The 24,673-nt window shown below is 48.0% G+C and overlaps 6 protein-coding genes across 6 annotated transcripts; 3 read left to right on the forward strand and 3 right to left on the reverse strand.

Annotated features, from left to right (window-relative positions):
- Nucleotides 1-188: 188 nt before the first annotated feature.
- Nucleotides 189-1,643, forward strand: ACHE_10734S (CTD-interacting domain-containing protein; the record flags this gene model as incomplete). Its single annotated transcript, XM_043282564.1, has 5 exons — nt 189-286; nt 351-442; nt 498-556; nt 606-747; nt 799-1,643. The coding sequence occupies 5 exons, from the start codon at nt 189-191 to the stop codon at nt 1,641-1,643; spliced, it is 1,236 nt and encodes a 411-aa protein (XP_043131854.1).
- A 189-nt stretch (nt 1,644-1,832) lies between these two features.
- Nucleotides 1,833-3,168, reverse strand: ACHE_10735A (t-SNARE syntaxin TLG2; the record flags this gene model as incomplete). Its single annotated transcript, XM_043282575.1, has 4 exons — nt 1,833-2,096; nt 2,150-2,505; nt 2,562-3,070; nt 3,146-3,168. The coding sequence occupies 4 exons, from the start codon at nt 3,166-3,168 to the stop codon at nt 1,833-1,835; spliced, it is 1,152 nt and encodes a 383-aa protein (XP_043131855.1).
- A 1,400-nt stretch (nt 3,169-4,568) lies between these two features.
- CAM1 (calmodulin) lies at nt 4,569-5,409 on the forward strand (the record flags this gene model as incomplete). The annotated part of the gene is made up of 5 exons (XM_043282586.1): nt 4,569-4,571; nt 4,703-4,759; nt 4,845-4,860; nt 5,002-5,127; nt 5,189-5,409. The coding sequence occupies 5 exons, from the start codon at nt 4,569-4,571 to the stop codon at nt 5,407-5,409; spliced, it is 423 nt and encodes a 140-aa protein (XP_043131856.1).
- A 515-nt stretch (nt 5,410-5,924) lies between these two features.
- Nucleotides 5,925-7,011, reverse strand: ACHE_10737A (uncharacterized protein; the record flags this gene model as incomplete). The annotated part of the gene is made up of 2 exons (XM_043282597.1): nt 5,925-6,948; nt 6,998-7,011. 2 exons carry the CDS (start codon nt 7,009-7,011, stop codon nt 5,925-5,927), a joined length of 1,038 nt encoding a protein of 345 aa, XP_043131857.1.
- Nucleotides 7,012-7,986: 975 nt separating this feature from the next.
- ACHE_10738S (glycoside hydrolase family 47 protein) lies at nt 7,987-9,892 on the forward strand (the record flags this gene model as incomplete). The annotated part of the gene is made up of 3 exons (XM_043282608.1): nt 7,987-8,690; nt 8,743-9,537; nt 9,598-9,892. The coding sequence occupies 3 exons, from the start codon at nt 7,987-7,989 to the stop codon at nt 9,890-9,892; spliced, it is 1,794 nt and encodes a 597-aa protein (XP_043131858.1).
- Nucleotides 9,893-15,773: 5,881 nt separating this feature from the next.
- On the reverse strand, nt 15,774-16,866 carry ACHE_10739A (homeobox domain-containing protein; the record flags this gene model as incomplete). Its single annotated transcript, XM_043282619.1, has 3 exons — nt 15,774-15,929; nt 15,983-16,735; nt 16,801-16,866. 3 exons carry the CDS (start codon nt 16,864-16,866, stop codon nt 15,774-15,776), a joined length of 975 nt encoding a protein of 324 aa, XP_043131859.1.
- Nucleotides 16,867-24,673: the final 7,807 nt, after the last annotated feature.

A 24,673-nucleotide genomic window follows, 5' to 3' on the forward strand; every position in this document is an offset into this window, starting at 1 on the left:
TGATCTTTTGTTGTCCGGTTTTCAAGTGGTGAATCTTATCAGCATCATCATTAGCGTGCGTCGAAATCTAACTTTCTAGGCCTTTGACCGCGACGGCCAGAGACGACACGGCACTCCTTGTACAGCTCTCAGTCTAACATTGCTGAGTATCCTCATATCATCCCATCTCTGCAAGCTCAGCTATTATAATGGCATATACGGATGATGCCGTTAAGGCAAAGCTCTCCGCTCTCAATGAGACGCAGGAGGGTATTGTCACTGTCGCGCAATGGGTCTTGTTCCACAGGTAGCTATATATCTATCTGGAGATAAATACATGGGTTAAATGCTAACATTATCTTGAATTACAGACGGCATGCAGAGCGAACTGCGCAACTTTGGCTACAAAAGCTTCGCGATTCCCCGGCCCCCAAGCGACTGAACTTGATATACCTGGCGAACGGTACGATGAATGCGTTATCGAGAACGGCATCCGGATACTAACAATGGCAATGCAGAGGTGGCGCAACAGTCGAAAGCTCGGAAAAAAGAGGATTTCCTTATCGCATTCTCTCCGGTTGGTGCAACTTCCCGACGCTTTTCAGCGCCGAGCTAACGCATGGAAGGTCATTGCCGAAGCCACGGCCGTCGCATACAAAGGAGCGTCAAATGAGATCCAACAGAAAATTAGACGGGTGGTAGAAGTGTGGCGGCAACGTTCGATCTTTGAGCTCCCAATCCAGGAAGCTGTAGAGGCTCGTGTGGATGGTAAGAACAACCTTCTTGTCATTTAGTCCGTGGTTGCTGACTGTATACAAGAAATCGATCGATCACGTTCTACTGGAAAGAAACCCTTACTTGGTGGATCACTGTTCTCGAGCTCTTCCGGATCCACGCCGTCTGAACTACAACCTTTGGTTCCTTTGCAAGTGGCACTGTCCAAGGCTACGATGGCTTCTGGTGCCGCTTCGACAGCCAATGCAGAGTATGAAAAGATGCAAGACCCGAACATACCACTGCCTACACCTCCTGTGCACGCTGCACGTCTGAGCCAATTGTTGAAGACACTTGCGAATGCCGAAAGCTCCGTATCCGAGATCATCAAGTCGCGGCATGCATTAATTGATGGTCTTGAGAAGCTCCTGGAGACCAACCGATCGGCACTCTCGAAAGAACAGTCTCTGGCTACGCAGTTGTCGGAGCGAAGGGTGGACACCGAAACAAAGAAACGTGACGTCGAAGATGGAATCATGAAAGGACTTTCCGTTGAAAACATGCCGGCTGCCCATCCTACCGGCAATGCTGAAGGGGAACCGATTGCTCGCCCGCAAATTGAAGCGCTCACACCTCCGCCTGTGGAATCTATTACGCCCATTGGATCTCCGAAGGTTGAACCGCAAGAAAACGATCCTTCCACCGCACCGTTACCGTTTGTACTGCCCACTGTTGAACCTCAGCAGGGTAGCATGCCGCTTCCTGGTACAGGGCTCCCTGGTATCTCTACTTCTCTTGGCCAGCACCAATTTGATGGCAGTCCGAATGGCACTAATGCCAAAAAGCGGAAAGTCGACCATGGCGAGGAAGATTATGCCCAGTTCGCGGGCGGTGATCTAGACGCCGATGTTGCTCAATTGCTTGAACAAGAGGGTAATGCTCAGACTTAGGCCATCTATTTGTCTGGTGGCGATATCTAATCTGCATGTTTGTTGTTTATGGTAACTTTTTCTTCGTCTGTTGTACTAGCCGTGTGATCTTTTCATGTGATCCTGATAATACATTATGGACAAATTACTACCATCTAATGGGAACCATTGTGCATAAAAATACATCTATACATTAAGAGAGTAAGCTATCTATCGAAGTCTATCTGGATCAATCAATATCCTATCCCTTGTCATTCGCGCCAGGTTCGAATACCGTTTTCTACGACGATAGATCATTTCATCTGTTCGACGTGGGAATAGCATGTTGTTCGAGGACGGTGGCGGGGGAGGAGCAGGTGCAGGGGAGCTATGGTTTTTCGGTTTGACGAGCAGGACAATGATCAATCCCGCGACGATTATGATGAGAAGGAGAAGGATTTTTCGTTTAGTCGTGCGTCGTTGGTAATTAGTAGCCTGGATCCTGTTAGCCTTCCTGCCTTTCCTTCATCTAAGGTAAATGAACGTACCACATTGAGTTCCTTATCCGCTGCCTTAACCTCAGTCCCCATTCGTTCCACATTATAGTCTATCCGATCAAGCATAGTCCCCTGGTCGATGATCATAGTCTGCAGTTCGCGGAAGATATCTGATAGCTCGATGATGCCCTTTGCGATATCGTTGATTTCGCGTTCTCGTTGCTCGATCGCCGCGTCATTCTGGCCGGTGCGCCGTTGTCGTTGTTGGGTTTGCATGAGAGTCGTTTGGGAGAAGGACTTGTCGGCGTCGGATTCCATTAGGGAGGGGTCTGTGTATGGGTTCTGCATTTGCGTGGGTGTTGGGGTGCGGTCGAAGGGGGAGGCTACGCCTTCTAGGCCTCGTAGTTCTATAACCATTAGCGACCCGTGCCGCAGCACCGGGGACCTCTGTAAGTGGACTTACTCTTCAGATAAGTGCTCTGCTTCTTCCTAAACCTTGCACTAGCATCTTGCACCCTAGCCGCCAGCGAAATCTGAATATTCTTTGCCATAGTCTCATCCCCCGCACTAACCCTCCCCTGCATCTTGGCCTCCCGCACCATAACCTCAATCCTCTGAACAGCCTTCTGACACTCATGGAACCCGCGCGTGATATCCTGCGTCAACCGCTCAATCGCGCCCTCCTCCTGCCTCCGCACATCCTCATCCCCAAAACTCGGAAGCAAGTGTTTCTGGTGTAACTTGTCCAGCTGTGACGACTGCTGCGCGATGTCGGCTAGTTGCTCGGTTACCTCGTCCTGCACGTCGACCCAGCGGGGGGGCAGGATGTCCATTTCGATGATTGCGTCGCCATCATCTTCGGTGGAGGAGATTAGGCGGCGGCTTTCTTCTGGTTCGGTGGAGGGGTCGGGGAAGGCGTTGCGAGGCTTTTTGGCTGGGTGGTGGGCGAATGATTGTCGGTAGGAGATGTACCTGGATCATGGCAGATGGGCAAGGGTTAGTCTGCTGCGGTCATCACTTGGATTGCATGAGGAAGGGGATAATTACAGGTTCGTGCGGTCCCGCCACATTATTATTATCTAGGTATGTTTATAAGGTGTCAAAGTGGATTGGAGATTTGGCTGGTGATGGAATTGGAAACGTCCTTTAGAAAGTCGGGATCATCGTCGGCCAAGAAAGGAGCGTCCAAGTGTCATCCGCGGCGGAAGGTGAGAGGATTCCGGGGTTGTCGCAGATACAGAGACTCATTCAGTTACTTTCTATCTGCACATGTCAGTTCGTTGGTCCGTAAACAGCGTTCACTTTGTTATTCGCAGTCTCTGTATTGAAGCGATAGTGATAGCACTACTGGATCTCCGAGTCTGGACCACGTGAGACGGTTGGGGAAGTTGACGCTAGTTCTAAATAGGTTAGATGTACGGTAATGGTACGGTCATCTAGGGCTCTCCGCACATGAAATTGGTGAGCATACATGTCTCAGTCGGTAATACAGGGCCCGGCTGTACTCTGATATCAGAGCTGGTCATTGGACAAAACATCTGTACAAGTACTCTGCACAGTGTACAGATACAGACAGCTTGCCCAATTCTGTGAGCAGGAAAACTTATCAGAATATTGCGCATTGCTGTGCGTATTGTAGCATCCTATGGCTGATGATGCAATGCCATCTGGCGGTTACTCCGTAGAATGAGAGATCTCAGGGGCAATATATGGACACCGCCACACGTATCCACCATTTTTTGTCCGGAGTGCCAGACAGAGTGTTATCCAGAACATTATTCAAACTAGCTAGGGCTATTCTTAGACTTTAATATGTTGCTTATCTGTGTCTGGGCATGTTTGGATGATGTGTGCTATGTAAACAAGGCTGTACAAGTACGCTAAGGCCATACACTAACACAGGCTGCAGGGTATGTACTGTACGGCTTCAGCTGAATTTGCAGCCTGATGCCATATATGCAAACACATGATTGATTTTTCCATGTACGGAGTTCACCGCAATTATCGCCACAGTTATCTCTGAAGTTTGGAAGTAGCCCGCAATATATGGAGCAGCTAGAGATACATGCATGACCGATTGTAAGGCTGAGAGATTCAGATTGAGTTGTCAAAGCATTAAGAGGAGTCGTATCGGCAGCTTATTCTCTGGCATCGCAATCGTCAAGCATACAAGTACCGGTACAGAATCCTCCGAATGTTCTACGTTGGTCTCCCAAGTACCTGTACCAGGGCTCGATACTCATTTGCTTCCCCTTAAAAAAAAGGCGGGCTGCCACTCCCCCACCGCCCGACCCAAAACCATCTCCCAACCCAGACTAAACTCACTAAGCCTGCCTTACGCTTCACCTCCTTCTCTTCTCCATCTTCTCTCCTTTTCCTCACTCACCTTGTTTCTTTCCTTAAGCAAATAGTTCATCTTATCTTCCATCTCCCCGCTCATCTCAATTTTCGCCTTTTCGAATCCTACATCATGGTATGCGTGTCACCTCCCCTGTCATGTCCCGCCAAGGTTGCGGGGCAATTCTGTGATGGACATTCTTGATGCATTCTTGAAGACCTGATGATAACTTCCACCGATCTTTTACTAACAACGTTATTATATAGGCTGACTCGTTGACCGAGGAGCAAGTCTCCGAGTACAAGGAGGCGTTCTCCCTCTTCGTAAGTGCGCTGGCCATCTCCATGTGGCATTTTCCCCGTCGGCGTTGAGGGCAGTAAACTGACCACGATTTCTGCATTTCTACAGGACAAGGATGGCGATGGTTAGTGATCCCGCTCTACTCTGCATCAAATGCCTCTTTTACTCCACCATTCGATTGGTTCCGACCGTGATATCATATTCGCTGTTGAAATAATATCTTTCCGGTTAACGACATAATACTGATGGATCTCTGCGATTACAGGCCAGATCACCACCAAGGAGCTGGGTACCGTTATGCGCTCGCTGGGCCAGAACCCCTCCGAGTCGGAGTTGCAGGACATGATCAACGAGGTTGACGCTGACAACAACGGCACCATTGATTTCCCTGGTATGCGATCGTCCCGACATGAAAGGTCCCGTAACAAGATAGGCGATTCTGACCATACTAGAATTCCTTACCATGATGGCACGGAAGATGAAGGACACCGATTCCGAGGAAGAGATCCGGGAAGCTTTCAAGGTCTTCGATCGCGACAACAACGGTTTCATTTCCGCTGCGGAGCTGCGCCACGTTATGACCTCCATTGGCGAGAAGCTTACCGATGACGAAGTTGACGAGATGATTCGTGAGGCTGACCAGGACGGTGATGGCCGTATTGACTGTATGTGAACCTTTTTCTCGGTCGTATGTGAAGAAGCTAATCGTTACCAGACAACGAATTCGTTCAGCTCATGATGCAAAAATAAACGTTTCTCCCTTTTCCCCCTTTTGGTTATTTGTTCGGGCGTTAGCGAAAAGAGACAGAAGGCCGCTGGCAGTTTCGTTCATCTCATCCCATCTCATGTTTCCTGAACATACAGTTCACTTGTAGTCTAAGCGAGACTCTTCGACTGCACGTGTACTTGGCAGTAACGATTTCTGTTGAATACGATGAGCGCTATATGGAAGATGTCTCGACAGCTGGATGTGAAGTGCGAGAGAGCGGCTTCCGCTCTCTTATCTTTTCTTTCTTTGATTTTTCTCGTTTCTGGACGAGACATCTCCGGAATTATGCCTCGTTCGACTTGATCTACACTTCCCTTGTTTATCTTATGTCATGTTTATTGCCACTCCAAGCTTGCCGTAGACTTTATGTGGTTGTTGTACTGCAGTACCATAGAGCTAGAATAGATACTCAAGCATCCTCACCGACTAAACCTGAAGATCTCCATAAACTGCCTCGCAATATCCACACCAGCCTGCGGATCAGGATCCTCATCCAACAACTGTCCATTACCCTCCCCATCCCCACGACCACCGACATCCTTCTTACCCTCCTGCAACTGAGCCTTCAACCTCCTCAATCTCTCCTTAACCTCTTTCCCAACATCCGGCACCAAAATCGCCTCCCTAGCCCCCTCAACCCCCAACCTCCCCCAAAACTCCCTAATCAACCCCGCCGTCGCCGCAAACTCAGCATCAACATCCTCCTCCTCAATCGACCCCAGTCCCACATCGATTCCAGAATCATCATCTTCCCCATCTCCACCCTGCGTTTCAGCCACAGAATGATTCAGCACCAACGAATCAAACAACGAAGGACCCCTCCACTCAACCTCAACAACAGTCCCCCGAACTCTCGCGACGGGCTGCGTCTGGCGCACGTCGCCAATGCGCACGCGGAAGTCACCGATGTCGTAGACCATGCCGCCAGGGACGGCGTGGGTGTGCCGGTGGCACCAGAAGGGTTGGCAGGCGTAGACAAAGTGTTGGAAGAGGGTTGCAGAGGAGGGGAGGGGGATTGTTGTCATTATCATTCCGCTGTTTGTACTCGTGTCTGTACCTGAGGTTGATTGGATTTGTTGTGGTTGGGGTTGTACTGATGCGGTCCCTGGTGCTTGTGCTTGCGGTTGCAGTTGCGGTTGTCCCGGTGCTTGTGGCTGTGGTTGTACCTGTGCCGCATGGCCGAATTGGGACTTATCCGCCTCCGACGCATAGACAAACCCATGAAACGGATAATACGACAACGACAGAAACTGCATCCATCGCGGCTGCGCGGGTCGCTGAGATGCAGATGCTGGTAGACAAGATGGTGTGTCGCGCATGAGTTTGTGCTCGAGTGCCCAGCGGCCTACGGGGATGGGTTCATCGGAGAGGACGGTGTGCAGACGTTCTGAGATTGTAGAGAGGATGGTGGAGGAGTTGGGGTTTGAGGGGATGAAGAAGACGCTGGTTTTGTTAGTATGCGCATAAAGAGAGGGGAGTAGAGGGGAGGTACCCTGTGATGGGCATTTTGGCGGTTGTATCTTCCAAGATGCCTGGGTTTCTGACTTCGACTTCTGTTAAAACAGTCTCGATAATACCTGGACACGCTGACCGCCAGCTAAAGCTGGTGAAGTCGATATCCTCCCAGAAGAACGCTTCAAAGAGTAAGAGAGATAGATAATTGTAGAGGGTAGAACGGCAGATATGCTTTGAAGATCGAATTTCCTGTTCAGGCATTAGCAGTTGTTTGTGAAAAGAGGAAGAGGACATACCGATCTGCAACTATCTGTTACTATTAATGAAGGTAATTAAGAGATTATTAGTTAATTATGTGAGGTTATTGATATGCTCTAGGTAAAACAATAGATCCAGTGACGCCTTCGATATCTGAGTCTCGTAGCCTGAAGTGCATATTTAATATGCCTCAGGCATAAATTACAAACAGTGCAAACAGCCACATGTCCAATTCGAGTGACAACATTCCTTATACGGAATAGCCTAACGAACGAAACTAAATCGGGCATGAGATCCATCACTTTGAGATCCTCTTAATACATTCAGTTCGGCAAGCACTCAATCAGGGTCCAGAGCCAAGCGTAATTCTCAGTCAAAAAGTCTCAGAATAGAATGGGTACAAATTAGGCCCTCCACTCCATTACGCACTCATCGCCTCCTGGATTCCTTTGCCGTGTCAATCATTTCCCATGGCGATCAAACCCTCTCTCTCCACGCCGTCAGTCTCTCTCCTGGCTGGCCCGGGGGGCTGAGGGGATGTGCACCAGGAAGAGCGAAGTCCCTGCAGGCGATCCGAATGGGTTGTCTTTTCTCTTCTTCCACTCATTCACTTCATTCCTTTGCTTCCTTACTATCTCTAGACATCCATTCACTCTTTACCCATGGTTGAGACATCCATGCGCTGTCGCTCGTTTACTTGACTCGGGCGGTTAAGACTGCTCAAATTTCCACATTACTAACTAATTGTCTGCTTGACCGGTTGCCAAAATGCTCTTCGTGCGGAAGAGCTACCTGGTCACCACCGTCATCCTCATCTTCGTCGTCTACACCCTCTTCTCCAGTCTCCCTCCCAGTGCGGACATCTTCAACCTCGACGAGAACGACAACTGGGAATATGTCCAGTCCACCACAAATTCCGGCCGAATTCGCTGGACCAAATACCCCGAGAAACACCCCGTCACCGACTTCATTCCCTACCCTAAGAATCCCCCTTCCCCGATCCCGAAAATCCAGTACGACTTCCCCGAAGAATCATGGTGGGCTCGTCGACAGCGATTGAACCGTCAGAAGGCAGTCAAGGAAGCTTTCGAGCATGCTTGGAAGGGGTATAAACGCCATGCTTGGCTGCGTGATGAGTTGTCGCCTCTTAGCGGTGGTCATAGGACCTCGTTTGCCGGCTGGGCAGCTACTTTGGTCGACTCGCTCGATTCGCTGATTATCTTGGGTTTGGATGACGAGTTTGAAGAGGCGCTGGATGCTCTTGATCGGATTGATTTCTACACAACCGATTTGACTCAGATCAATGTGTTTGAGACCAACATTCGCTATCTCGGAGGCTTCTTGGGTGCGTATGACTTGACAGACGGTGCCCACCCCTTGCTGCTCAGGAAAGCGGTGGAGGTGGCCGATATGCTGTATGGAGCTTTTGACACGAGCAACCGAATGCCGCAATCTCGGTGGCAATGGACCAGGTGAGAAATGGTTGTTATCCACACGAGAGACAATATGTTGATTATTTGCCAGATCCGCGCAAGGTCTGGGAATCCAACCCAGCAGGAACACCATCATGGCCGAATTGGGCTCGTTGAACCTCGAATTCACTCGACTGACCCAATTGACCGGCGACCCTAAATACTTTGACGCCATTCAGCGGATCGCGGACCGCATGGAAGAAGCGCAGAATCATACTCGGGTACCAGGCTTGTGGCCAATCATGGTGGACGCGGAGGAATTGGCATTCAATGATCCCCGGTACACTGTGGGTGGAATGGCAGACTCCACCTATGAATATCTTCCTAAAGAACACATTCTACTTGGGGCTCGCACAGACCAGTACCGCAACATGTACTCGACGGCTATGAAGGCTATCAAGAGGCGTCTGCTCTTCCGTGCGAACACCCAGACCGGTGAGCAGATTTTGTTTGCAGGTGATACCCGTGCGGGATACAGTGACGGAGTGATCGAGTTCCAGGCGGAACATCTCAAGTGCTACTTGGGTGGCACAGTCGGTATTGGCGCTAAGGTCTTTGATCGGCCCGAGGAGCTTTCCATTGCCCGTGGCTTGGTCGACGGTTGTATCTGGGCTTACGATGTCATGCCTACTGGTATCATGCCAGAGACACTCTATGTCAGTTCGTGTGAAACGATTGAAGAGTGCGACTGGGATGAGAGGAAGTGGTACCGCGATGTCCGTCAACGTCTCTTGCGAGGTGGCCGTACTACGGATGAAGACAACACGAAAGAAACCAGGTCTCTTATCGAAAGCCATGGACTCCAACCAGGTGTGACGGACGTTACCGACGCGCAGTACAAGCTAAGGTATTTACACCCAATAACACCCCATGACCCCATGAGAAATGTAAACTAACAAACAAATAGACCAGAAGCCATCGAATCCGTCTTCATCATGTACCGCATAACAGGCGACAAATCCTTGCAAGACGCCGCCTGGCGCATGTTCTCCAGCATTGAGAAGCTCTCCCGCACCAAACTCGGCCACGCAGTCATCAACGACGTCCGGGACAAACATTCCGACCAGTCGGACTTCATGGAGAGTTTCTGGCTTGCAGAAACGTTGAAATACTTCTATCTTATTTTCTCAGAACCGGATCATGTTAGTTTGGATGAGTATGTTTTGAATACTGAGGCGCATCCGTTTAAGCGGCCGTCATAGGGTTTTTTTTCTTTTGTTTTTTTATGGGCTGTTTAGCGAATGGTTTGGCTTAGATATTGATATTCAGTCGCGAAATGCAAGTGATACCGTGAATTACATTGTTTTTCTCTCTTTCGGGCTCATTTACAGTTGTATTCTCGGATATATATTCCTTGGCACAAATACTCCAACGCTATCATTTCCCATCCAATTTCAATATCTTCCCGTTCATATTAAAGCCCAACCTGTTCCAAATCCTACTATGAAGATAGGAAATACTCCCAGATATCCATATGCCGGACTGGAGTGATAGGGATGAGGCGTAAAAGCATGTAACTTCTCTTAGCAGGTTTAATGGGCAAAAGAAAGGAAGCTTTTCTCAGCTTCGTAAAGTGCAGGAGCACAACCTATCCAGAGTAGAAGTTAAATGCCGCGTATTGAATAGATGTATAGCATGAAAGCCCGCACAGATGCAGAATACCTATTTGAAAAGTTGACTGTAACATCCTTGCATCGTCTGTAATGACTGCAGTGCGATGAAACTTGAGTCGTTCGTCGCAGTCCGCTCGCTGCGAGACTCGTTATGTCGTCAAAAGCTTTGGTCTATCTCAGAGTCATGTTCGAAGGAAACTAAGCTCAACTTATGCTCGCTTGTAGGTATCTCAGTCTAAGTGAGATTACCCCAGCCGCATCATGCAAAACCGGAAAGAGGATTCGAATATGAGCCCTTCGCGCCAAATGATGACCAGGTTCCCGTTATATCCATGATACGAATCAGTTTCCTCGACGTTCCGCCTCACCTCCATTGTTGCATCAGAAGCGCTCGATGTATAGCCATGCGCTGTAATATACCACCGCTGTCCTAGCATGCGCTCATTTCTCACTGAGATCGTAATACCGCTTAACGCAGTCTCATTAACGCCTGACGGTGACATTTTTTTTAGGAGGCAATTCCATGTTTTCTGAATTTGATACGTCGCTCATTGGCGTTGACGGTGGCACTGCGAGATTTGCGAGAGGGACGAGGGTTTGGAGTGCTTGTACAGACTATCCCTATCTTCTATCGTTCAAGGTTAAATGTTCGCCATGTAATGAGTGAGGCAGTTTTGGAGGCAGTCTATGGTCACGTATCCCTGTGGTAGCCTCTTCAAGCTGCAACCATGTAACGCTCTCGTGTGGCGTCTCTAAGATCTTCTCCAGGACTAAAATCTGGAAGTAAATGATAAACCCAATGCAGTAAGTAATATAAGTTGAGGATAAAGCCAAGCAGGAAGGTGGCTTGACTATAGTGTTCAAACCTTGAAATGAAGTAGACTGATCCTGAGCCTGTCTAACACACCGACTGAGAATCGTGAAATGTCCTGCTAATGTGTTCCTCTCCACTTCTCGAGCACAAGCGTAATCAACGATAATGTCTTCGTGTCGCTACAACACACGATGTACCCTTTGGAACCTATGTCGTTAGGCGTGAATAACATTGGACACCATATCGTCGTCGGGCTTGTCCGCGAAGACCGTCATTTTCTGGTATTCATCCGGGGATAGGTTCTCTAAGGACTGCAAGGTACAAAACCTAGCGGCTCACTTGCTGGTCTCAGGTTTTTCAATAAGATACCTCTGAATTTATTTGATATTTAGATTCAGATACCATTAGGAGGTTATTCTCTTCGCACAAACTTGAAAAGAGGCAAAGAAGTACATAGAGCAGCTCAGGCGTCTCTCCCGCGTGTATTATAGGTAGTAATGACTTCGTTTAAACTGGTAAGGAATGCGAGATGTGATGGCAACTTGTTTAAGCAGCTCTTGATATTCAAACATTCTGATAGCCGTTCAGAGTACTTTATGTATGGATGAAGTGGAATGGATGGATAGCAAGACTGGTAGTGAAAATCCTACTCACTTATTGGACTTAGTGACTGGGACCAAGCCGTTTGTAGAATGGCAGGTGCATGCGAAACGATTTCAAGATACGTTCACAGCTCAGATGGAAAGACCATCCACTCTGTTCATCCGGCATATAGTTTGCGGAACAATGCAATTGCGATAAGGATTGGAGATTGAAAATTACCCAACTCATGCAGTCATTACAGGGGTACATGGATATGACAGCTGACATTCCTAACAGCACTTTCCAATCCTGTCCAGTAAACTAAGAAAAAGCAAGCAAAAAAGAAAAAAGAAAGGAAAATGAGCAACTTATCCAGCTGATCGCTTATTCCAATCCAAACTTAGCCAGCATTCCACAGTCAGCAAGCAATCAAAACCCAAACCACGCTTCCTTCCTTGCACCGCCTGCGCCAACTGCGCCGAACTGAGCACATTCCATATCTCCAAGCATGATATATTGCATCGGAAATCTCATCCATCCATTCTCGGGAATTCCTGCCCCTGCCCCTGTGCTTCTACGTTCCCTGCTTAGGCAACTATACAATTATTGTCTTGGCCGAGATCAAGATTCGGGATTTTTGTCACCGACATCTGCAAGTTCCCGGAGCCTGGAAGGGAGGCATCGGTTGAATTTCAATTTGACAGGTTTCGTTTTTCGTTCTTTTGCTGTTCTTTTGCGGGACTGGACAGGTGTCAGGTGTATTGGCGTGCGGATGTGAGAGTCGAGAATCCTGTTGTGTAACTATATCCATGCCATGTCATATCGTGTCATATCAAATTATCGTGTTTTCTCGAAGCCTGCTTACGGTGACACCAACACCAAAAATATACTGCCAGTTCACATTGACACATTCGTCCAAGTATACAGTACATACAGTTAGTGACACATCTGACATATCATTCCCAACCGACATACCAACATGCCAACTCACCTCACTGACAGTACCCTGCCACATGTCATATCCTCCGCCCAGAACTTTCCATTCGACTTATCCTGGTACTTGGTAACCACGCATATTTCATTTCTCGGAGTACGCCGCATATACCACATTCCGAAAATAGCCCTTGTATGCGATACAACCACAGAGTGCATACTCGGTACAGATACGGAGTTAGAGACAATCCCGTACAAGCGCGCGCGCATGATAATACGAGGGTGAAACGCAACTATTGTGGAAAACAGTCCCGAGGTAATGTAGCCACTTGTGATTCCTGGATTGTCACTGCTTCTGTCTGTGACTATCTCGATGATACCCTGCAACAAGCACGGGACATACTTGTACAAAGTACATACAGAGGGAGCACTGTACAGTGCATCCTGGACAGGTAAACAGATAGGCAACAAGCAGCGAAGTACAGCTAGACAGCCAGGAGATCTCGATCCGATCTCTATGGCGGTGAATCATGATCGAGGCACGACATGATAACGGTGTGCGTAGGAAGGACTACGAAGTACTCCGTACACGACTATCGATCCAAAGAACAAAGCAAAGGATTGCGCTTGCGCAGTACCTAACTCCTACTCCGCGGAATTCCACAGTCTCGACATCGGAAAAGAACGTGGAGATCCAATTTCATAAACCAGGGTACTTCGTTAGTTCTCCATACTAGTCTCCATCTTCGTACAATTCCATTCATCCGAATCTGGTCTCAGCAAATCCCATCCGGATCAGCAGATCATCCCATTCCCAAAAGGATGGTCCGCTCCATAATCTAATTATTTCGGACGAAATATTCCGTGCTGACTGCTGAGCTGGACAAAACCACCTTCTTGATTTGGACATGGGCATGGGGGAGTAAGATGACAGTCACTTTGGAATTGGTATTTCCATGGTATACCCATTGCCACTACGGAGTGATCTGTGAATTTTGAATCTTAACTGCCTACTGCGTGCTCCGTATACGTAGCCTACTCTGCTTGCCCAGACTATTGCAACCGTCATGCTGTTCAATAGTATTCTAGAGTGCGAGCTGCGGGGTTCAGAGAGACAGCCCCCTAGATCGAGAATCGAGTTCGACTGATCGCTCTAGCATAGTGCTACTACTACTCATGCATTGTCTCAATCAAGAAAATGGTTACTATGCGGTACCCTGTACTCCGTATGCCGTACGAGTCAGTGGACTTTGACACTAGCACTAGATACAGTGACATGACAGTTAGTCATTCACAGAGAGGAAGGAGCAAAAAGGCATCACCGAGTAAAGCCTTCATTATTTGCCATCTAGGATGTAGGGGTTGGTTGTTACTCCGTACTCCGTACGTACAGGGCGCAGCGCAGACTTACAGCTGTAGGAAGGAAGTACTCTGCAGCGCCAATACAACGTGAAAAGCACAAGCATGCACCCAAGGCATAACGTTAGGGATCAGGAATTACGAGACACAGGGGTATATTGCCCATAGTATGCCAATAAGAATATGTACCTCTGTGGTACAAGTATCGGTACTCAAGCCGCTACTTTTCCGGATCGACATCTGCAGAGTACGGTCAGAGGTCCCTGCGCCTAGCCGTCGGTATGTATTACAGTGCAGCGGACTCTTGGCTGTTTCGACCTGGATCTACTTGATTGGTATTGATATGGAAAGTTGCAATGCATTGCATACTAGGAGTTTTTGTAGGATCACGCGCTGCTCTGTCAATTGTAATGGTGGTGGTGGCAGTGTGGCGGTGGCTCGGTAATGCCATCTACCGATGATCGACCATACTTGTACATAGTACCAACCACAGCAACAAGTGTTCTGGAAATCATCCCCGATCCAATTGGCCACTATCCATGGCCCTGGGACTTTGTGAGTCCTGGTGGCTGGGATACAGCACTGGTACTACGGGCGTACGTACATGTGTCAATTCAAAATCCAGTGTCATCCGCGGGTATCGGCATTCCGGACACACCCAGTACATATTGATACCCGCTCGAAACTGAACTATCCAACTGATAGTCATGATTTCCTTCCGAACAAGCACAAAAAAAAAGCAGAAAATGACATGCCCCGTGGTTATGGTAAACAGTAGTGGAGACCTAGCTACCGTACGTAGTACACTTACCTCGTCTCGAGTAGATTAACTTACCATGGTTTGACATTCGTTGACGAACACTGGTTTCCCCAATCAAACCTCACGAACCAGCATTCGGCTTTTCGGGATTTCGGCGCGCCCCCCTTTCCATGGCGGTGGAAGTTATCGATTATCGAATTTTGACTTGACGGCAGGAAGTGCATCCCTGACCCAAATCTTGCTACCGTTAGTGTCGGAGGAGTTTCTAGAATTGTCAATGACATGTGGTTGTCAAAACGTATGATCAGAAGGTTCGTCGTGGAGTTTATTAAATGAGGGGGACGAGCGAGAGTTGGAGACGATCGGATGTCGTGAGTTTGGAGTTATCGGTATTTCTTCACAGCATGTCAGTGCCGATTTAGGCAGGTTGCAATGGCCAATTCTCGATGCAGAATATCAAATCAATTTTGTTCCATTGGATCACCAAGAAGTAGGAAATAACATGGTCACATCATCGTTCAATTCCATACTGGTACAGCTTTCCCTAATTCCATCTCCTTCCGAAAAGGAGAATATGCATAGTAACTTCTATAAAGGTCTTGAAAATGGAAATCATAAACCCCAGAACCAAACATACACGAGAGTAAAACAAATGAAAATGACAAATATCCAAAAAATAATAACGAACCAGAACACCGCACAGATGCATATTGGGTGGGAGGATCAAAGCAAGGCTACAAGGTTCCCTGCATAGTGGCGGCTATGCATGATCCTCGAGCGATCAATCCCACGTAGTAAAATAAAACAACCAGAAATGAAGATGATAGGGTATCAAGGATGATCTTGTCGGTCTTGAATAAATGTTGTAATGAAGGAAATAAAGAAAATTCGTGGACGAGGCACTCTGGCTTTTCGTGTACTTAGCCGGACCCCGTAACTCGTAATGATGATATGATGCGAAACGTTCTAACCCTTGCGGGATGTATTATATCGAGAGGATTATTGAATTAGGTAGTTGGAGTTCACCGGTGAGGAGATGGCATCGATTCAGACGAAGTCTGATCCATGTCGCTAAATGGGGACTGTCGTTGCGAGTCCATGTCGCTGCCACCGTTGCGCATCTGATTGCGAAGAGCGGGAAGCTGTCGTCTTCTGGCGTTGATAAACCAGTTGCTGATCTGGATGTCGTTAGCCAGAGCAATAATGGATAGTGAAGACAGATAGAGCTTACCTGACTAATAGACAACCCTGTCCGGGTCATGAACATCTGTTTGTCCTCCTCACTAGGATACGGATGATCCAAATGCTCATGGAACCAGGCCCGAAGGATATCAGTAACAGGCTTGGGAAGATTACCTCGCCTGCGCCTGTTCCTGGAGTCGGTCTGATCGCCCATGATGCCAAAGTTCGACTGCGCATGTGATACCAACTGCGGCGAGTGCTGCTCGGAGTCACTGGGGTAGGCCATTGGATAACCATAAGGAGCAGGGTGACTGTGCATCATAGCAGCTGGTCCGCTAGTCCCCATATACGAGGCAGAGTCTCCATTCCGACGATCCCATGGGCCACGTGCATCCATCGGCGCAGAACGGTAATCAGGCAGAAACGGGTCTGGTCGCGAAGCGGGTCTCCCATCCGAGAATGGCGAACCCGAGGTCAAGCTGCGGTCTGGAAGAGAGTGCAAATCCCGGATCGGGGGGAGAATGGGGCTAGGGCCACGCGAGGAGGTTGCCGCATACCGGGGAGTCGACCCGGGAGCGACGGGGGAGCCATTCCCGGGAAACCGGGGAGGGAGAGAGGAATGATCCCCAGAATCTGAAGCACGGATAGGAGTGAGGGAGTAGTCTCGTGGGGCGTCATTCAGCGGCATCTTGGGGGGTGATTGTAAAGGTTGACGACCGGAGAACTCGAAGCTAGAGCGTTGACGGGGAGAAGTGAAGTAAGAGGTAGAGTCGATTTCATCGTGGAGGTGAGGAGGGAGAAGCTGCTCTAGTCAGTATTTCTACTCTCTGAGAAGAAAAAGCAAGAATTGTAAGATGGGATGCATACCTCTCTAAACGAGGGCAGGGTCTGAGAATGATCAGTAGGAAGAGAGTTTGCGTAGGAAATCGCCATTTTGCTGGAATCGTCGTCCGGATTGGACGTGATCATAGACAAGGATACAAATCCAACCGGAATCAATGGACGCACGGTAAGCAGAGAGAATGGGCGGCAATCACTGAGGCAATGTTAGATCGATCGGAAGCCGCCAGCGGCTGTATGGAGCGATGATGGCAGTGGATGTATGAGTTGGACGAAGGAGAGGATGGAAGATGATAGAAAACAAGGATTGACAAAAAGAAGACAAGGATCGAGGAAGGAATTAGAGGTTTAATATAGAAGACTCACGAGAGCTGAGCGGAAACGCAGAGCCAGTGACATTGATCAATGACGATGGGAGACAGCTGAACCAAGGTTATATATGGTTAATCGATGCAAGGCAGGGGTGGAAAAGAAAAAAAAAGTGAAAGAAAAAATAAAATAAAATAAAATGGAAATTAAAACAAAAAATGGAAAATAAAATAATAATAAATAAAATAATTCAGATCTGGGTCGTTGGTAGTGTTACTCGGAGGAGTAAGTATAGTTAGGCAGTCCAATATGCACGGGCTGGCACCACTCCTGACTGCAGGCCAGGCTGTCTGAAAATCCCAGGAATTTATATACAGATATTCATAACAACTGCAAAAGTGAAAGTGAAATCATCATCATCCTCAGGGACAAACCCAACAAGGACGATCGTGGGAGGCGTGAAGACCGAGTGGACCCGGACAAGGATTATCCACAAACTACGGAGAACCGTCACGGCTCCGTTCGGGATATCCAAAAGAAAGGATTTTGAGGCTTTTTGGGTGGAGGAGGAACCGTCCCAAACTTTTTTTTTTTTTTTATGTGCCTTCTTGACAGATGGATCTATCTTGGACATCAATCAAGTAAAAAAAATAAAAAAAATATAAAGGGATAGATGATCTACCAGGTTGTGCAGCAGCAGGACACTTCAGAATGACAACACCTACATACAGTACAGCTTCCTAGTATGCAGTACTGGACTTTCTGGTCTGTACAAGTACATACTCCGTGCTCTGTACCGTGTTCATTCCCGAAGCGTCCCAGAACCATGGCTGCCACACTGGGGGTTTGACTTTGGCAATGTTGTCATCACACCATTTTTGAGAGGTTAATAAGCGGCATTAATTTTATACAGCTGAATAAAGTCTTCCATTTGGAGAAAAGCCTTACTCGGTCCGAAATGAGACGGTTTGGAGCACTGGTATCGGAACGGACTGAACCAAAGATAGCTGAAACCTCTTCAAACAATCATTGTATGGACCAAGTTCTCCATGTTCCTTCCGTACATACTGCCTCCACTATTCAAGTTTATTTCTTAACCCCTACGGATAGAGGAGTGGCGGTGGCGGCGGTGTCTGAGGCGTCTGAGGCGGTTCCTAGTAATACTGAGTGCATTATTCGTGCATCGAGAGAGGGGGAGGATTCTATAGCTAGGACTCCCCTAATACCGAGTGCCAAACTGTAACGAAATAATTAGGATTATTGGCCCCCTCGCCCGCAGTTCCCAGCGTGTAGGGCAAAGATCGCCGGGTGAACCAGTCAGTGCCCCTCGCAGATCCACTGTTAGATCTGTACTCCATATACAGTATTGTATAGAATGCGGTACTGGCCAGAAAATAATTATACTCGTCATGTACCTGGTATGGAGTACTAGGAGATTGTACAGAGTACCAGTATGTATGTACTGTACGTACACCAGTTACTGTACACAACGATCGCCTGTTCGCCCCACGGCGACTGTCGAGATGGAGAGAGACCCACCCCGGGTTGTACGTCAAGCGCCCATCCGCCACTTTCCGCCTGGAAGCCAGAAAGAAGCAATTTTTTCCTGCGATTCAATGGCCGGATCTTTTTTCCCTTGATTGATCTCTGTAACCTCATGTCCCATGCACGCTGCATGCTGTAACTGTACAAGTACAAAGAAAGGAAGACAAATAAAACGACCTGTCTATCTGTGTGACGCCCTTGAGGCAACCGCAGATGGAATGGTCGGAAATGATTGGATGGTGTGGTGCTGGACGCAAGATCCGTTGCCCCGTGCTTTTTTATCGGGAGACAAGGGGGAGAAAGTGTCGATGCTGGGTTGGTTGATGCATACTGACTAGGAAGTTATGCATGTGTGGGTTGTAATACTCTATTATTGTACTGTATGTATTTCTTTGTCGGATGTGTTGGAGAATACGTATCCGACATGTGTCAAGAGAACCATGGATATGAATTACTTGAGATACCCAAAGCAGCAACAGGCAGCATCTGACAGGATGATAATTAAGAAAAATTTAAAAACCTGCCTAGTGGAAGTTTAAGGATGAATGACAAATGACAAATGACACGCTTCTCCACTGTGCCGTATCTCAATCTGGCTGGTTGGCCACGAGATGATGGTCCCGGACGAGCTGAAAAATGGCTGCATTTGTGTCCTTTCATTGGCTCATACCCGTCCGTGAACGCGACGGGAAAAATCCCACTCCTAAGCCGATCGGGGCAAAAATTACTGTCCATCACCCGTCCGGATCCAATTTATTGGTTTGTTTTTGACTCTCTGTTGGAATCCCTGTAGGCGATTCTCCCTGTCATGAATCGCCAACACGACACTATCGATTTGGACATGGTCCATTAACACGATCTGACTCGTGCGAGAATACGGGGTTGTCAGCGGAAGGGATCGATGAGGAACGTGTCAGGTGTCATTTTGTATACGGAGGCCTACGTATGTATCGAATACATACGGATTGTATGGAGTACGTAGTACTCTTACACAGTACCCCGTACGATATGGAAACCTCTCCACTGCAACTGTTTCGTTGGTTTTTTCTCGCACTCTCAGGGCCGAGTGAGGCACAGGATGGAGCAATCCTATGACATACACCGGGTACGGACACCTGTCATTCGGATCACTGGAAAGAAGTAGCCCCATCGATTACCATCGAAAATCCATCGAACTCTTCAGCCCCTTTCATCGGATGACTATCCAGAGAACTCGCAACTATGAGTGGACGAACCACCCGGGGATATCTCTCAAAATGGGAGCTGGCCCTCTTGCTTTGTGCGGTAATCAGCACCGGTGCCGGACTGGTGTGTAATCCGGTACGACCAAAGAGAGAGCCTGGGAAAGGAATAAACTTTGTTCCAATTCTGTCTCTCCGAATTATGCTATTGCCTATTTCGGTGTGGGGGGTTCGTTTGACAAGTTACTCGGCCGTATTCCTGTCAAGGATACGTGTTGGAGAGTTCATAAGCTTAACGTCGCTCCACTACTAGTCTCCTTTGGTACGGTCCAACAGCACGAGTGCTTTTACACACTCCAATGAGACTCCGTAGCCCCGTCTTTCGTTGTGACGAACCTGACAGCATTGTGTCAATACTCCTGTCGTGACAAGGGCTCACCTTCGAAGTCTCTCGCATTAGTGGTTTTCAGGAGACCTCCCCTTCTGTGGTGTCTTAGAAATTGGACAAAGTGCAATACCTCCTGCCCAACACGGTTAGATCCAGATCCCAGATCGTGTAGATCCTTGGATAATCATGAGCATCCGGTTCAGTAAATTCCATGGTTATTTCATTATCAATATTCCGTAGAGCAAGGACCGGAGTACGGAGTATACGGAGAACACAGAACACCGTACTCAGTATGTATTAGTGGTAATCCAGCAAATTCGCCATCCACGCGGTCAGGAACCAGGATGATGATCCATCATATGTTAGTGGAATTTGTCATGTCCTGTGCCTGCCTGTCAGCCTCTTGTCACCGCTGCCATTACCTGGTTGCTGGGTTCTCTCCATGCCTCCATTCACAAAATGACAGTTCTCCATACAGAATATCATCCTCTACCTCGATAGCAAAGGCAAAGAACAGTTCCTCTATATTCGTAGACATTACACGCTGCCACACTACCGAAATTCACCCTTGTCCGATTCGATCCAATAGTCGACCACTCTAATAACCGCCCAAACTCTCGATATTCCCCTGACCCAAACTCAATCTGTCTTTCTAGAACGCCCCTCCAATACGTCATTCGAGAAAGCAACCTTGGTCCTGGTTCTTTCCACGACCCCTGTCGCCCTGGATACCCTGAAGAATACGATCACAAGCGCAATCACAATCGCAATGTTATGCTCCTGTTGAATTCTGCAATGATCGTCGGTCTTTCCCTGCTAGGCTGGGTGGCCGGCCGGCCGAGCTCTGTTCACTGACTATTCCTATTTCGCACAATACTGAGTAGGAATATGTTAATGCAGCTGAAAATACTCACGACAACCATTGTTTCGAGAGCCGGCATCTTTATATCCATGTCAATATCCCCATGAACCTCTCTGATATTATGGACGAAATAATAGAAACAGAAACGCCCTGATTACCGTCCCAACCACTGACACTGACAGTTCGACGTTTCAGCCTCATGTGATGTGTTTCACCATCGAAACGGCGCCCGTTCCTGCCAGCCGCCAGTTGCCGAATCTGACACACTGACACCATCCTGTCTTAATCTCGTCGAGCTTCAAACCGGTGAAGCCCCCTCAGTATCTAACAAGGACGGCTTCTGAGTCGATACGGTCCGTCCTCGTGGTGTGTTTCAGACTTGACACGGCTCGTGGAAGGAACGTGCTTGGTGTTTGCTATTCTAGACATGTTTGTGTTTTGGGAGGAGGAAGGAGGGTGACAATGTTGCGTCGTTAGAATGGAGCTGGATAATAGTCAGGTTTGCAATTACTATGAAGTCGCAGTATGTCTGTTCTATACTCGCTTATGCTTTGTGTTTCCAATCGGACTGGTAAATATTGTATGTTGCACAGGAACCGGGATGTCACGGGATTAGATCATGTGCCTTGCTCAGCGCGTCCAACCTCTGTCTTTTCCTATCTTCTCATCTATTATCATCGAAATCCACCTTTTTAGGTGGGTTTTACAGGTGCTCTATTATCAACTTACTTCGATGAGCATGTCTTGGGTTATATTGAACAGAATGTTTCACACCAGGTTTGCTGGCATGACCTAGTAACCAAGCTAGGTAAGGCTTCTATTCCAGGTACAAGCAAAGGAAGAAAAGACACTAACGCCTGCGATACATTATCACGGCAGTGGCGCTACCACAGCAAAAATCTAGCGTCTACTGCTTCCAAATCCCTGTCTGTCATGAAGCCACGGTGTTTGCGGCTACACAACTCATACAGATACCCTTGTCATGCGGCATATGACAGCGTCTCCATACGGTGTTAGTCGGGCCACAGTCATGATGAGATCTCGATGCAGGCAGACGAATGGGGATATTGACTTGGGTAGTCGCGGGTACAGGACATGGGCATGGCAACCTGCATGCTGACGATGGTTGCTAGCGCTTGCTGCCGTGATAAGACGCGCTATTATCTTTCTACGTGTTCCTGTCTGCACGGACAAACAAGCAAAATGTCATTTGTCCCCGCAGTGCGTCGTGGCAGCTTGCAATGGTGGGCCTACTATGCGTCGGTGATACATATGCATTGGGAACCTAATGGATCGAACTTACAAGGATCCTCGATGTTCAGGGCCCTGCATTCATGTGTTTGTAGGTATGGCGCAGAGTATAAGCTGCAGAATGGGATACGGAGTGGGTGAGCTCCACATCGGGCACGATCGGTAGCATGATAAGGCGCTGACCGCTACACAGACTTTCTATATATGCAAAAGAAAAGCAAATCTGGCAGGCAAGTGACTTCGATAAATTGAATTATCGATATGTTTGACTTCCAGGTAGCAATGCTTATGGATCCCAAGCCACCTGGTCCGAATCCTGCATGGGTGGCTGCATACGTTCCTTTGCGGTAAAGGATTCGCAGTTCCTTGTTTATTTGAGCCTCTGATCCTCCGGATAGACTTTTGATAGCTCAGTTTATGCCCCGCTGTTTTTGTTGACCATGATTTACTCCATACTATCATGCAGACACTACTGTTTGTCTCGGTCACCATGCAGCTACGGAGTACTATGCAGAATTCGCCAAATTCTGCCAGTGGCTGCACCCTGGAAGGTTTGTCGTTATACCGCATGAACAAAAGCCGACAGACAAACCATCGCGGTAGCACAGCATGACGGAATTGGCACGTGTCAAGGTTCAAGGGACGGCTTGACAGCTGCTCCACTAAACGCTTTGAGTGAGCGCTCAGTGGGACTGCCACTTAGATTCGGCAAGGATACGCGACTGCCATTAATGTTGCTGACTGCTGGATGTCGTACCACTAGTTATTATTATTTCGACTACGATAGCGACCACTTTACGCCACCTGCATCTAATAATCCTTTGACTTGAAACCCTCTCGGTCCACGTCGGGCGCTTGTCGACCAGGCTTTGTATCACATGCAATTCTTGAGTGTCCTCTTCTGGAAATATTTGCGACCTCGGGTCAAGAAGATCAGACCAACCTGGCTTCCTACCCCGGAGTCGACCAGGTGAAACAGTCAAAACCTACGGAATGCATGCTTGTGTATTCTCCGCACAATTCAATCAATGATAAATGATTTACAAGGATCTTCGCCGTCGACATATATAGCGCAATCCAGTCGGATTCATTAGTTCTTTGATCTACATTTTGCAGCACGCGATGCCTATTCTGGAACACAATTTCTGCAAGTCATGACTCGGCACCTCGCCGCTGAACCGAACACATTCCAAAAAAGGCTTCATGCTTTTCCCCATTTCCCCGTCCACCGTGCATGTGACGGTGACCGCAGGAAAACATTATGATTGTCGACTGACAGGCTGACAGTGGGGGCCAAAAAATTGGATCTAAGTTGCCCAGCCCCTAGTTAAATTTAGTATCCTTGTTGGTTGGTCAATGGAACATGTCCAAAGAGAGAACGAGATCCGATTCCCGGTTCCGATGATCCATGGCGGCGGCAGCGACATGACGGCTGCGCGGTGGAGCCCGAGAAGGTGTCTGTCGCAAGCTCGCTTTTGCCATTAAATTTGAAGGAACTTGTCCGTCTTTGTCGCAACTGCGATCTGGACCCACGCGGCTCGTCAATCTGGTCTGTCTCTTGCCGTGAGTGTCTCACCCAGTGTGCGCTTTTTTTTTGTCCTGTTCCCTGTTCCCAACAATCCTTGTAGTGCCCGGGATGGAGCCGCATTAATCTATTTACAATCAACTCATAACACGCTATTTACTAACCCTGTAACTACCGGAGTCGGCCGGCATTTGTCATTGCCGAAGGTAAACGAAAACGAAAACAAATACAAAACAAAAATACTCATGCCAGAAACCGCGAACATTTGCCGATTGATCCATTATACTAAGCGGGGGTTAGATCGCGGCTGGAACAGGCACGATTTGACAGGTGTGATAGATCACTAGATCGCCGCCTCTTATTTCCAGCTGTTCGCATCAAGTAAGATGACACCCGTAGCATTAGTGCTTGTCTGTTTGATTGGCGTATTTGTACTCCTTATGGGGCTGGTGGCTTGTTGCCACTGATCGCGTCGGGCGTGCCGAGTATACAGGTACGATCAAGTGGCTTTTCGGTGAGGCTTGACTTGGTGAGGCGAAAGATTCGTTAAGGAGTTGGTGGATAAATTCGCTCGCTATGCATGTTTTTTTTTTTTTTTTTTGGTATCTATAGAGCACAAAGTACTACAAGTATCTTTCTGTATATCCATCCTCGCTGGAATGGAAGAACCCGTGTAATGTACATATTCGGACTCATGGACCACACATGTTCTGTATTCACGAAGTCAATATATCGTGTTATTCACTTCAAGGGCCAACTCCCAATGTCCTTAGTGACTGAAATTGTTCTCAACTTTATAACTATGGCTTTAGATCTCATTCGAGATTGTCTTCGAACCA

Source organism: Aspergillus chevalieri, chromosome 1, assembly GCF_016861735.1.
Source record: "Aspergillus chevalieri M1 DNA, chromosome 1, nearly complete sequence".
NCBI classification, from domain to species: Eukaryota; Fungi; Ascomycota; class Eurotiomycetes; order Eurotiales; family Aspergillaceae; genus Aspergillus; species Aspergillus chevalieri.